The sequence below is a fragment of the Rhipicephalus microplus genome, unplaced genomic scaffold, assembly GCF_043290135.1.
Source record: "Rhipicephalus microplus isolate Deutch F79 unplaced genomic scaffold, USDA_Rmic scaffold_21, whole genome shotgun sequence".
Lineage (NCBI taxonomy): Eukaryota > Metazoa > Arthropoda > Arachnida > Ixodida > Ixodidae > Rhipicephalus > Rhipicephalus microplus.
The window spans coordinates 2917139-2929394 of NW_027464594.1; the positions used below are offsets into that span (position 1 = coordinate 2917139).

At 42.6% G+C, this 12256-nt stretch overlaps 1 protein-coding gene across 1 annotated transcript in view; it reads right to left on the bottom strand.

Moving 5' to 3' along the window:
• LOC119169771 (signal peptide peptidase-like protein) overlaps positions 1 to 12256 on the bottom strand; it is a 101891-nt gene that overhangs the window by 17761 nt on the left and 71874 nt on the right. The window contains exons 7-8 of the mRNA XM_037420794.2: positions 2732 to 2838; positions 107 to 178 (exon numbers count right to left, since the gene is read on the bottom strand). Of these exons, the coding sequence (XP_037276691.1) occupies positions 107 to 178; positions 2732 to 2838 (179 nt within the window). The remainder of the gene's footprint in view (positions 1 to 106; positions 179 to 2731; positions 2839 to 12256) is intronic.

A 12256-nucleotide genomic window follows, 5' to 3' on the forward strand; every position in this document is an offset into this window, starting at 1 on the left:
AAGAGGAGGGCAAGAGAAAGGTGTCGACTACTGAAGAGAAGCAAAATTGAAGAAGACTGCATAACTTGAAGAAAACATGAGAAAAAAGGAAAAGGGGGACACTCACCGGATTGTCTGCTGGCCGTGTGGCCACTTTGACCATGACATTGGCATTGAAGATATATGAGGAGAAAAACACCTGCACGAAAAAAACAAGGCAGAACATGTTTTACTGCTTGAGAGAGCATGTGATTTTGAAACAACACAAGGCAGGTTACAATCGCTACAAATTCTTATCGAAACCAGCCATGCCCAGGCTAATTTTTTTTTTTATGGCCTCATCTGGTGAGAAAACACGCTGCAACCAGCAATTCTTGCGGCAGCTCATCAATGTGACTGATAAATTACTATAATTTAGGACACCCTAGTTGCAAGCAGAGTCCGAGACTGCCAGACTACACTTCCTAGAATGTCTGCAGTATTTTGTTATGTTTCCAGGCAATGTCTTGGAATGACAGTAAGCTGTATGACACGGAAAAGATCCATGGTATGCCAGACAGGACTGCATGAGAAAAAAGAAGTCTGCAGTACTGGGATCTTATACCCGTGCCACAAGGACGTTTGGAAGGTCTTCTAAATAATAGTCTGTAGACTAAATGGTACTGTGCAAGCTGTTATGTGGGACATTTTGAAGAGTCAATGGAGCACCCTCAACTCCATCAAAACGTCAACAGCCACTGAGCAACGGAAGCAGAAACAATACGAATGTGCCCCCTTGTTCACTGGGTACTCATACTCACGATGAAAAAAACAATATCTAACGAGTACTCTTAAATAGCAGCACATTTGAGCATTATGAATTATTGAATTTAATCATTTTTGCAACTTGAATTGTGCAAGCTGCGCATACTATTGAAAACAGTGACGTGCTTGTCTTACACTATATCATTGTCGTTGCGTCTCACTGCTCGACAACTTTATGGGGCCTTGCAACACTTTTTGAGCATGGTCAGAAAACACTGCCGATCGGTAGTCGAAGACCTTGAGAACACGAGCGCCAAATATTATAGTGCAGCACGTGGCCTGGAATTCACAATAAATTCTCAAAGTCAGCTAAATGTTGCTTTCTATTCTCTCGACAAATGATGCTACAAGCTCAAAGATCACTAGTCACAGCCATTCATTGATTTGAGAATGGCGCTTGTTCGCTACCAGGCCTGCACGCGCGATCGCCCTGAAAAGCCGCGCATTTAAACTTTAAAAAAAAGAAAAAGTTAAGGTCCCGGGGCGCTCATGGCGTATTTTCTTTTTCTGTGTTATTCCTCCCTGCTTAGCTACCCAGCGCTTTCATCAGGACTAGAGAAGAGAGAATGTGATTGCAGCATGAAACAAATCTTTGTAAGTCTGCTCATACTGGATAGATTCTAAAATGTTTGCAGCAGTAAATTCGTGAGGAAATAAGCTTCTTCAGTGAATCCATTCCATGGCTATTTTAAAAAGTGTTGCAGGGCCCCTTTAAAACAATCATCATCATCATCATCATCAGCCTGACTACGTCCACTGCAAGACAAAGGCCTCTCCCATGTTCCGCCAGTTAACCCGGTCCTGTGCTTGCTGCTGCCAATTTATACCCGCAAACTTCTTGATCTCATCTGCCCACCTAACCTTCTGTCTCCCCCTAACCCGTTTCCCTTCTCTGGGAATCCAGTTGGTTACCCTTAATGACCAGCGGTTATCCTGTCTAAAACAATATATATTTATAATTACCATAAAAAATTCTGTGCAGTACCTAAACAAAAATAAAGGCATATTTGTGCTCTTAAGTGGGCTTACAATATTGAAGAGGACCCAGCAATAATTTTCTGAGTGGCTGGGTCCTTTTTAATAGTTTCATAAAAAAGCTTATTGCCTCACAAATAGACAGCGGTAAAACCTTTCAGAATCGGTCAAGTACAACTTGCTGCATGCTTTAAGCACTTTCTCTTTCCCTTCGTACCAGAGAGCATGCTAAAAGCTACGCAGGTGAGGGGGTAGATGACAGGAAGCAAGATTATTCCCCCCTTCATAAGCGCACGTCATGGCCTTGATCATTTTCACTTTTTCTTTGAATGAGCAGCTTATTTTCAATGCGATCATGCATGCCGACACATGACGGCATTCTGTGGCAGCCACGCTAACTAGGCAACTCATACTGCTCAAATCAGCCAAAGGTCATAAACATTGGGTATATGGCACAGTAATTAGGGCAATGGCAATGACTGTAGGTGTAAACTTTCAAAAATCAGGACATGATTGTAAGAAATGCTGTAGCGGAGGACTTGGAAATTTTGACCACCTGGGGTTCAACTTAATTTATGTACACCGGCCTTGGGCATTTTTACCTTTATTGGAATTGCGGCCGCCATAGCCTGTAGTCAATCCCGCAACTTGCGGGTCAGCAGGCGGGTGTAGTTTGGGTATGCGACATCATTCGTAGAAAGAAGTGGGAGCAACCTGTAGCTGACTTTGAGAATTAACTCTCAAGTTCCAGGCCGTGTATTGCGCTACCACGTTTGGCTTGCGCGTTCCTCTGAGTCTTGACTATTGATTGGCCGCAAAATGTTGAAACTTGTCGAGCTCATCTAAGGGAAGTGAAGTGTTAAGGCAGTCCTTTGAATACAGCAGAGCTCCAACGTGAACATAATGGAGTCAGCGTGCACCACAATGTGAGGGGACGAAGCGGTGCAATATTCTGCAATGTGTGCATACTCACCCAGAAGACATCGTATATGAGAAGCCCTGTGAGGAGCAGGGTGGACACCTTGAGGCTGGGAAGTCGCACAAATGCTATGAAGGCCACGCACAGACCCATTCCCATCGCTGCATCATGAAAGTAGAAAGAGAAGGGAAAGGGTGACGAAGAAACAAAAGAGGGCAGTCAGTTCCATGCAGTGGAGGGCAAGGTGTACTAAAAAAACACCACCAAACCAGCGCCACTCGGAAGACTGGGCCCATTTGGCACGTCATTCACGAGTGGTACAGCAAACACACCAAACCTATCTTATGGTTAATGTTATGAACATAAAGCAGTTAACAGCTTATTAGTATAAAGTAAAGTAATATTAAGCAACTAATAAAAATAATTTAAAAATTTGTACCGCAGAATCACATCAATGAACCAGTTATCACTTGAGGCAGAACCATTTTGAATGCCACATATGGGAAGAAATTGCGCTGTATACTACAAAAAATTGCGTTTTAGTTAGCACATCTTCTGAATGTTAGCAAAAAGACTGAAAGCCTCACGAGAGTGCTTATTCTAATGAACCAAAGAGGGTGTTTGAAACAGTTGCTCTTAACGGAAAACAGCATAACAGAAAATCACGGACAGTTTATATTGAAAGCAAGTGCTGTCAGATAAGGTTAGTGAATGTGTATTATGAAAATAAGCAGCGCAAAATCACAAGGACAAAGGGAAAAAACTTTAAAGACACAGGATGACACAGGGCACAGGCTTTGTCTACATGTTTTTGGACTATTTTATACTTATTTATTTTTTCACAATCCGAGAAAACCAACCTGTCCAGCCATACACCTTTTATCGAATCTGCATCTTCATATATCTTCCAAATATCATTTGTATGATGTTCATTCTGTTTATGAAGTAGCGTTCCAGCCAAGTTTCAGATACTATGACTTTGTATGACGATGGGTCATTTCAACATCACCCAGCCTTTCGCCATCCTCCCAAAGTTGTTCCTCACTCTTATAGTCTTAACAAACTTCCCTCTCCAATCCAGTAGGGCGTCTTACTGAAACACGTCGTGAAATCTAGACGGTGCATGTTGAAGCATCCTGTGTCCCTTTATCTCTGCATACGTCACCTCCGGTTCAAATGTTTGAACATATTTAGGCCTTCCTACAGCTTTTGCTTGTATTTATGCATAGGAAACATTTGTGAAAATGCCCTCTCCCACCCTTGCCACTTTTACAGAGTCTTTCTTTTTTACCTCAAAGTTTAAACTCGGTCCCTCTGTCCCCATTTGCTTTAGGTGGTCATCATTCTCATTCAAGTGTCTTTAAAATTAAGAAACTAAGGGCAGTTACAGATCACTGCTGTACCCTTCATCAACTGCTGCATAGCACCTGCTTTATTGCTCTACTTTCAAAATGCACTACTAGTTAAACAGGTAAAATAAAAAAAAGAACATAGTAGGTTTTACAGCTACCGACGCTAAGCAAAAGTCTAAGGCTTCGAAAATATGCTGAAGCAGATCTCCCAGGTACAAATGCACAAACCCACCTTGCAGCTTCAGAGGCAAAATAATTACTACAGTAGACTCACGATAATTCAAACTCTGATAATTCATACTTTTAGTTAATTCAAGCAAAATTCAATTTTTCGGTTGGCCTTCTATACTTTCGATGTGTTTGAAAGCCTCTTAATTCCAACTCCGTCATTTGGTTAATTCATACTTTTTGCAGTTCCATACCAGGAAATATTTGCTGCTTTCCCACTACTATTTAAAAATTTGTGTGCCTATGTAATCCTAGCAGTCTAAAAATGAAAAATAAGCGCCTCAGGCCTTCAAGCAAAAAAGCTTTGCTAGTAAACAAATGTTTGAAATGAAGTGCACACATGATAAACCGTCATGCTTCTCAACTGGTATAAAGAGCTTTGTGCTGAAGGCACATACTTAAATCAAGAAAGCAGTTGGAAATTCACAATTTCTTTAGTCTGATCAGCAGTAAATGGCCAATAAACTTGTGGACCTTACACTTATGCTTTCTGTTCATTGCAGGCAGTTAAGGTTTAAAAATACTTAAAAAATTTCAAATGTGATTAAATCAATGCCTCATGTGTGGTGTAACCTCACTCAGAGTTATCTGAGAACTTCTGATAATTCAAACTTCTTTATGATTAAAACAAAATTCGGAGGTCCCTTTGAGTTTGAATTAATTAGAGTCGACTGTAGGTGTTCTGTTGCTACTACAGTTCAGTAAGCTTTCCAATTTTTAAAAAGCCATGCATAAGCTTTGGCGAGTCCGCAATGCATGGAGCTCCTGCTCATAGTGGTGTCGGCTCATGTAGCGGTTAACTCGCATTATTTCCTTAAAACTTTTTCTGCGCTCCAGTTACGTTGCCTTGATTTGCGAAGCACTGCGGAAAAATAAGAGCAGTTATTGGTCATTATAAACATAACAAGAGTGGTAACAGTAACGTCCAAAAGCGGAATTTTACATAGCAAAAGTATCTTTGGAAGAAATGGAAAAACAGTTTACACAGCCACATAGACCCTCACCCAGGCGGTAAGGTAGCATGCGCATTTTCCTGTTCTACTGAGATGCAACATTTTGGTACAGTACTAATACCATTCAAAAATGGCACTAAATTTACAGCCACTTATACCTAGCGGAAACACAACATTTTCATATCCATGAAAAGAAGAATGCTATAGGACAAGAGAGATAAAGCTAGCAAGAGTATCTTTTCTAGGGGTGTGTGAACATTCGAAACTTTCGAATATTCAACAAATATTGCATTTGTAATATTCGTATTCGATTCATAACCACAAATTCGAAAATTTCGAATATTCGAACTAACTCGAATATTTCTTGAATACTCTATGTTCCCGAATGTTCGTTCGCATATGTCACTGTGAAGACCTTACGATCTTGCGCATTTGCGATGAGAGCCTCAGTAGAGCATGCAGTGATTACTACGACTTCGGCGCGTGTGCGGTGATGCCTGTATGGAAATTCAAGGGAGCGTGATGATGGCTATAGATGAATGTGGCCGACCATCATCGCAACAAACCTACCAATTATAAACAACTAAATCAATCTAAATCATGCACTGCCTGCATGCCAGTACGTTTGGCTTAGCAGTTTAGCGCGCACCGTCTGCTGCCGCACCCTTGTGCATGGAACTGCAAGTGCCTATCACTCGTCGAAACGAAGGAAACTCGCCGCTGCGGCATTAGCTCGACAAAACAGCTTTCATACCTTTGCGAACGGGGCCTGCCCAGCGATCGAAGTGTACCACTCGATGTGGCCCACGAAGTGGCCCAGGCAACTAACGCAATTGTTCTGGCGAAAGGCCAAGGCACATGATTCTGGCCACCGAAGGATAAGTGCGCGAGGGCGCACAAGCCCCTAACCCCTTTCCCCGCCCTTATTTGCGGGGCAAAGTACGCGTGAGAGATAAGCGCGTGTTGGCGCATCGTGACAAGCTGGTGCGGAGCGCGGGTGGCTTTATTTTATTTCTCGAGTTTTCATATGGTATATAGATATGTATATGTTGCATGATGGCGATGGCGCTGGAAACGGCGAAAACCAGCCGAGACTGTCCATATAATTGCTATCGCAATAAAAATATCTCTATGCAAGGGCAAATGCATACAGGGCGCGACACTGACGGAGTGAGCTTAGTAGGCGACGCACTGCATGCAACTAGCTAGGGGTGCACTCAGCTTGACGTACGATGGTAACGCCTTTTATGTATAGCCACGCCATTTTTCGCTAATGAATCGCCGTACAAACGTACGTGCACATGTCGAAGCCTGACGAGCCGTCCGTCAGCTGTGCCACTACTTCAGCATGTATACTCTCTTCATAGTTCCAGAATGATTTCATGGTAGTGAATATGGACACGCAAATGAGCTGAACTGTTTTTCCGCGCAATGGCAAACATAGAAAAGGCCATGCACTTTTGGTATTGTTACAATGGCATCATCCCCAATAGTTCTCCATTGCTAACGGTGGTGCATGGAAAGTAATGGCCGCATTAAGGCGTAGTTTCATTGCGTTCCCAACAGCGCCTTTGAAAATCCATCATACGCGCATTGCGCTCGCGCGGCAACCTCTCCTGCAATAAACCCTCTGTTGCACTGATGTTTGGATCTCGCTCTTTTGCCAACGTCGGTTTACTGCCGTCGGCGGCCAGTGTGCCGAAGGAGGTTGCGATGCGACAAAATAGTACCTTCGTCGCCGGGAGTTGTGGCTCCGTTAACAAAAAGGCGTATTTGGGATGTCTTTTTATCACACATCAGTAATCATCTATCTCGAATGCTTACCTGGCATTATGACTGAGCACCTGGTACACCTCGGTCACGATTGCGCTGCTATCAGCGTAACGCAGCATTCTTGATCGAAAAATGGCGAGCGTGCAGTCTTCGAGAAAGGCAACCGAAGCGAGCAAGATAACGAGTATTGCTGCAGGTGTAGTTAGAAAACGCTCCAAGTACTCTTATTTCCCTTAATGGTTTGACCCGTGAGAACAGGGGAGAAAATTAAAGAAAACTTTAAAAGCGGTGTCTTTCGAACCAAGATTGATAGTGTGGGAACCTGAATGAACTGTGACCACCTAGGCTGCTATGATAATTGCTTAGACTTAAGTACACAGGTGTTAACTGTTACACAATCAAACTAGTGGCTGGCCTCATGCTCACTAGTCATCATGGCAGGTACAAAAGGTTTGTTTAACATGCGGATTGAACTCAAGACATCACAGTCACAAGCTCAACTATAACAGTCTTATACTTTTTGAAAAGCACAGATGGTGACATTTTTTTTTTTTTGTGGAATAACTGAATATAATAACAACTGTACTGCTTCCAACATAAATATATGATTGAGTTAGAGATTACTGGTGGAAAAAACTTGTGCCTCTTCATTATTCGATATTCGATTCGTATCCGAAGCTCTCTATTCGTATTCAAAAATTTTGATGTTTGCACACCCCTAATATTTTCTATAACATTATTCCTTACTTTTATCTAATCATACCAATTTTATCATTTGATCTGTAAGCATGTCCTCAACATGAACAAACCAAGCTGGTCGATCAACAAGACTGTGTAAGCAACTTGTAGTTCCTGACACTGTTCCCAATATACCACGCCGCTGCTTTTATTGTATTCATGTCCTAAATAGGATAAACATTTCCATTATTTGCCCCGCAATCTGTCATCCCCCTGTTTCATCTAATGCCTGCAGTACTCCTCATCATATTGCAAGCCATGTTCACCCATTGCCATTGACAAATTTCCTCTACGATGGCATCCCGTCTGTTACTCTAAACTAAATGCTGGTTTTCATTTCCTCTGTGTGTAGCAGCAGAATATCGGTAAACAGAAATTACTTAAATGTAACTACTGCCTCCAGTTCGTTTGATTTTACATTAGATTAGATTTTTACATTAAATTAGATTTTACATTATATCTTTTCAAGAATGTAAGCTAGCACTCACGACTAGACAATACCTATTATATATGCATTAACTAACTTTTATCATTCTCGAAAATTCCTGCCCACCGTTCATGTACCTGAAACTACTAGGCCCATGTATTTACACTTTAAGGAACGTCAACATTCAAGAAACACTCCAGGAATGCTCCCCACCAGCTAACTGCCAACCTGCCAAAACTTCCTGAAAATCTGTCTAATAACTTGATCAAACATGAAAGAGAAGAAAGACTTTTAAAGCAATTCAGTTTTTATGATGTCATTCATAAAAAGGCCATTCAATTAGTATATCAATGTGCTTCAGTGACATAGTCTGGTGTAATTCTTGTGAAAAGTTCTTCAAAATACAAACCCTCACCGCAGTGTATTCACGTAAGATAACAAGGGGCACGCGGTTACAAAATCATAAATTGTCATGGTGAACAAATGAAAGGACATAATCAGTTTCATTTGCTCAGGCTATCAAGTAGAGAAAGGATTTTCCTGAATAGAAGGTAAGAAAAGCCCACACTACTGTTCCAAATTATGTCGTACTAAAGGTCATGCCTGAAGTCAACAGGCCACAGCACACTCTCCCACTCTACACTTTCTTCATGCCCTTGTCCTTCATATGTATGCCTTTCAGCTGCGCTTGAGATGTAAGATGTAAACAATTCACGTGGGGGACTCTTCTTGGCTTGTACGCAAGGAACAATACACCAGATAAAGTAACAAGGATGTGCTTCCATTGGTTCGCTGACAGCAGCAGTAGAGTTACTGTATATGCTATCTTTAGGTAGAAGAGTTTCGCCAAAGTACGCCATCTTGGGCTCAAATGTCTTGAGAAAAAGCCACTCAACACCAGCGCAAGAGCAGCACTCACGCTTCAGAGTACTAGCATCGCTTTCTTTTTATATTTTATAAATGTATGAGCAAAACTCGGTTGCTCCAGTCAGCAAACAAAGTGCGTCAGCTCATCGAAACAGTGAGGTATATATTTATAGTTGGTCACACATTAGCTTCGTCTTCTTTTCTACTGTTTTTCCCATTTACATATATCAAATTATTTTTACACTTTTGATCGTGATCGAGGCAGTTAGGAACATGGTTTCTTCATCGCATTGGACTCATTTGTTAGCTGTGCGAAAAAGCTATAGTTTTCTCGTCTTCAACTGAATCGAGCTGGGTTGCGATGGAGAGTGGCCGTGCGATGCCACAGTTATTCACGGCTCTCGTGTTACGCTTGTATTACAATTGGGGCTTATGACAGCTGATCTGTGTCATTGTTAAGCCCTGTCGCGTCCAACACTTCTTTCGCTTAAGGTTTAAAGCTGCATTAAATCCCTGCGCTAGCTTCAACACCTTGCCGATCCGAATAATTCTAGTTTAACTTATTCTCCCTTTATTTTCAGTGTTTTACCCGTGAGACCAATGTGGACGTATGCAGCCGACACACACTGACCAACTCTGCATGTATAATGTATTCACTGCATCTGTGGGTAATACAAATCGAACAAGTTTTGCAGTGCTATAGATAGATAAAAAGCAGCCAAGCGTCCTTTCCTTCCTCACTGAACACTGATCTTTCAACAGCAATAACCGCTGCTCCTGCATCTAATCACATGGGCTGTACGTAGCACAACTCAACACAGAATGCACTCCCGACCACTTTTCTCACAACCAACAGGCTACATGGCTACAGTACAGAAGAATCCCGACGAGAATAACAACAGCCGATGCCAACAATGCTTTATCTCCCTGGAATCTGCGAAGCATCATTGTCGTCTGTGTTGTGTTGGCGCTCAGCGAATAGAGACGCTGAACTCCCACAGGCGGAGCTACTGGTGCATGGAAAACAGCGGCGCAATTCTGCTACGTAAAGGTAGCATATACAGTAACTCTAGGCAGCAGGTATTTATCGGCAGGAAGATGCAACTCAAAGACAAAAAATGCTTTCTGCACCATTGCTATAACAACTGACATGGTTGGAGGCAACAGCAGCGTCCACCGCATGTCCCGCTTTTCGCCCCCGAAAGATGCAGAATGCATTTCTACCATTAGTCGCTGGCATGTCATAACCGTGTTCCATAGCAACAATTGCTATGGAAATGCATTCTTGTCTTGAAGTTGCATCATTTTGCTGACAGGTATCCGCTGCCATCAGCAGTCCAAGTGGCGCTTGGCGTTGTTACTTTATCTGGTCAATCGCGTCTCGCGAGTGGCCTCACCTAAAGAGTACATATCTTGCACCATGCACTAGGCTGCCGACAAACTAATTAGACCACCTTGTGCGGTTGAAAAGTGTCGAGCTAATGTACCGCAAAAGCTTCATGACTCTAAGTTGTGCAGGCACGAGAATCCACTCCCGTCACAAAAGTAGGCAGGCGCCACATTCCACACTTGTCCGGCATGCACAGCGAAAAATGCCCGAAGGTACAAAAACGACTGGTTTAGCTTACCGTTGCCCTGTAAAAACAGAAAGAAGCAGGCAGAGACGTCAGTTAAAAGAGGTAGCAAAAGATGTGAAGAACTAATATGAACACGTTGGCAGTGCCCCACTAAGATTTTTCTGGTACTCACTGATGATGAAAACCGAGCAAGAACGAGCGACAGTAAAGAATAATTCTTTGTAAGACTTCAAGAAACCAACATGTTTACTCTATCTAAAACTTGCTTATAACGATAAATTGGATGTGTGATAGTTCAATGAATGCACAGAGCTTAGGGAATTGCATTTACACACACGTGGAAATGCTCAGTGAGTGTTCTTGTGCATCTATTCTGTGAATTTCAAGTGTAAATTTATGGGCTCTCTTTCTTAGTTAGACATAATATTAATGAGAGCCAACAGACGATGATGCCAAGGAAATTATGGGGGATTTATCAGCAGTACTTGGAATCTAAATGTGGAAAAAGAAAAGTAGATGAAAGGATAACTTGCTGCCGGCAGGGACCAAACTTGCGACCTTCGAATAATGAGTCCTAATGCCCGACCGGAGAGCTATCTTTTCGTCCACTTTTCTTTCTTTATATTTGCATTACAACTGCTACTAATATCATCCGCTATACTTTCCTTGGCTTTACTGTCTGTTAGTTCTCAATAATATTTTTTCTGTGGCCTTGTATATTGTGCAGTCCGCAGTTTATATTAGTGTGACGAATAAGCAAATGCTTTCATTTTCTTAGAAAAATCATAGCCTCTCTATAGATATAATCTTGATAGCGTTTAAGGGGCCACTCACCAGGTTTGACAATTTTGAGCTGACAAGCGCAATGCGTAGACGAGGCATTCATGATTACGTCTGCCAAAATTTACAACGCTACGCGCCTCGGAAATGGGTAAGATTTCAAGATGAAAGCTAATCTCCCTCCCCTCTGCCGGTGCACGCGTAGAGAATGAGGGCATGACGTAGGCGTAGGAATGGCCCTGCGTGCATGGCAATGCAGTGACGTTGGTCCTCTACGTAGACGACTCTGCTCTGACGTTGTCAACAGTATACCACATGACATGGAAAAAATTATCAACATGCGTAGTTTATGTACTTGTTGGTTTAAGAGATGAATAAAACTCGAAATAAATAATGCGACGCAATAAAAGCTTGTGCGCGTTTTTCTTACATTTTTTCCCTTGAAATGCTACGAGATGCCGGACTAATGTGTAGCGTTCCGCATGCGTTCGTGTCCCAGCGGTCAGCGCATTGAGCAGACGACCGCCGTGGAACGCTCCTATGCGTTCGCTCACTCATTGTACTCATCTACTCTACCGCGTCTAAGCCAGCGTTTCCAAACAATCCCGCAGGAACAAGCAGAAGACCACAAAATAACGCTGGTCAACAAAGCAACGCCGTTCGCGTGCACGGGGCTGGGCTTGTTCGGGCACGTCATGCGCACGTCACCTCTTGGTCGTATGCCGGAGAGTGTGGGGAAGAGATTTGGCTTGCGAGGGCTGCACGGAGGAGCGGCAAGGGTTTCGAGATTACCTCTTCTCACCCTCGTTTCGCGCCGCTTCAAAAAACCTGTTTTCTCCGCTCGTAATGAACCGATTCGAAAAATTTTTGTGGCAAAACATTTC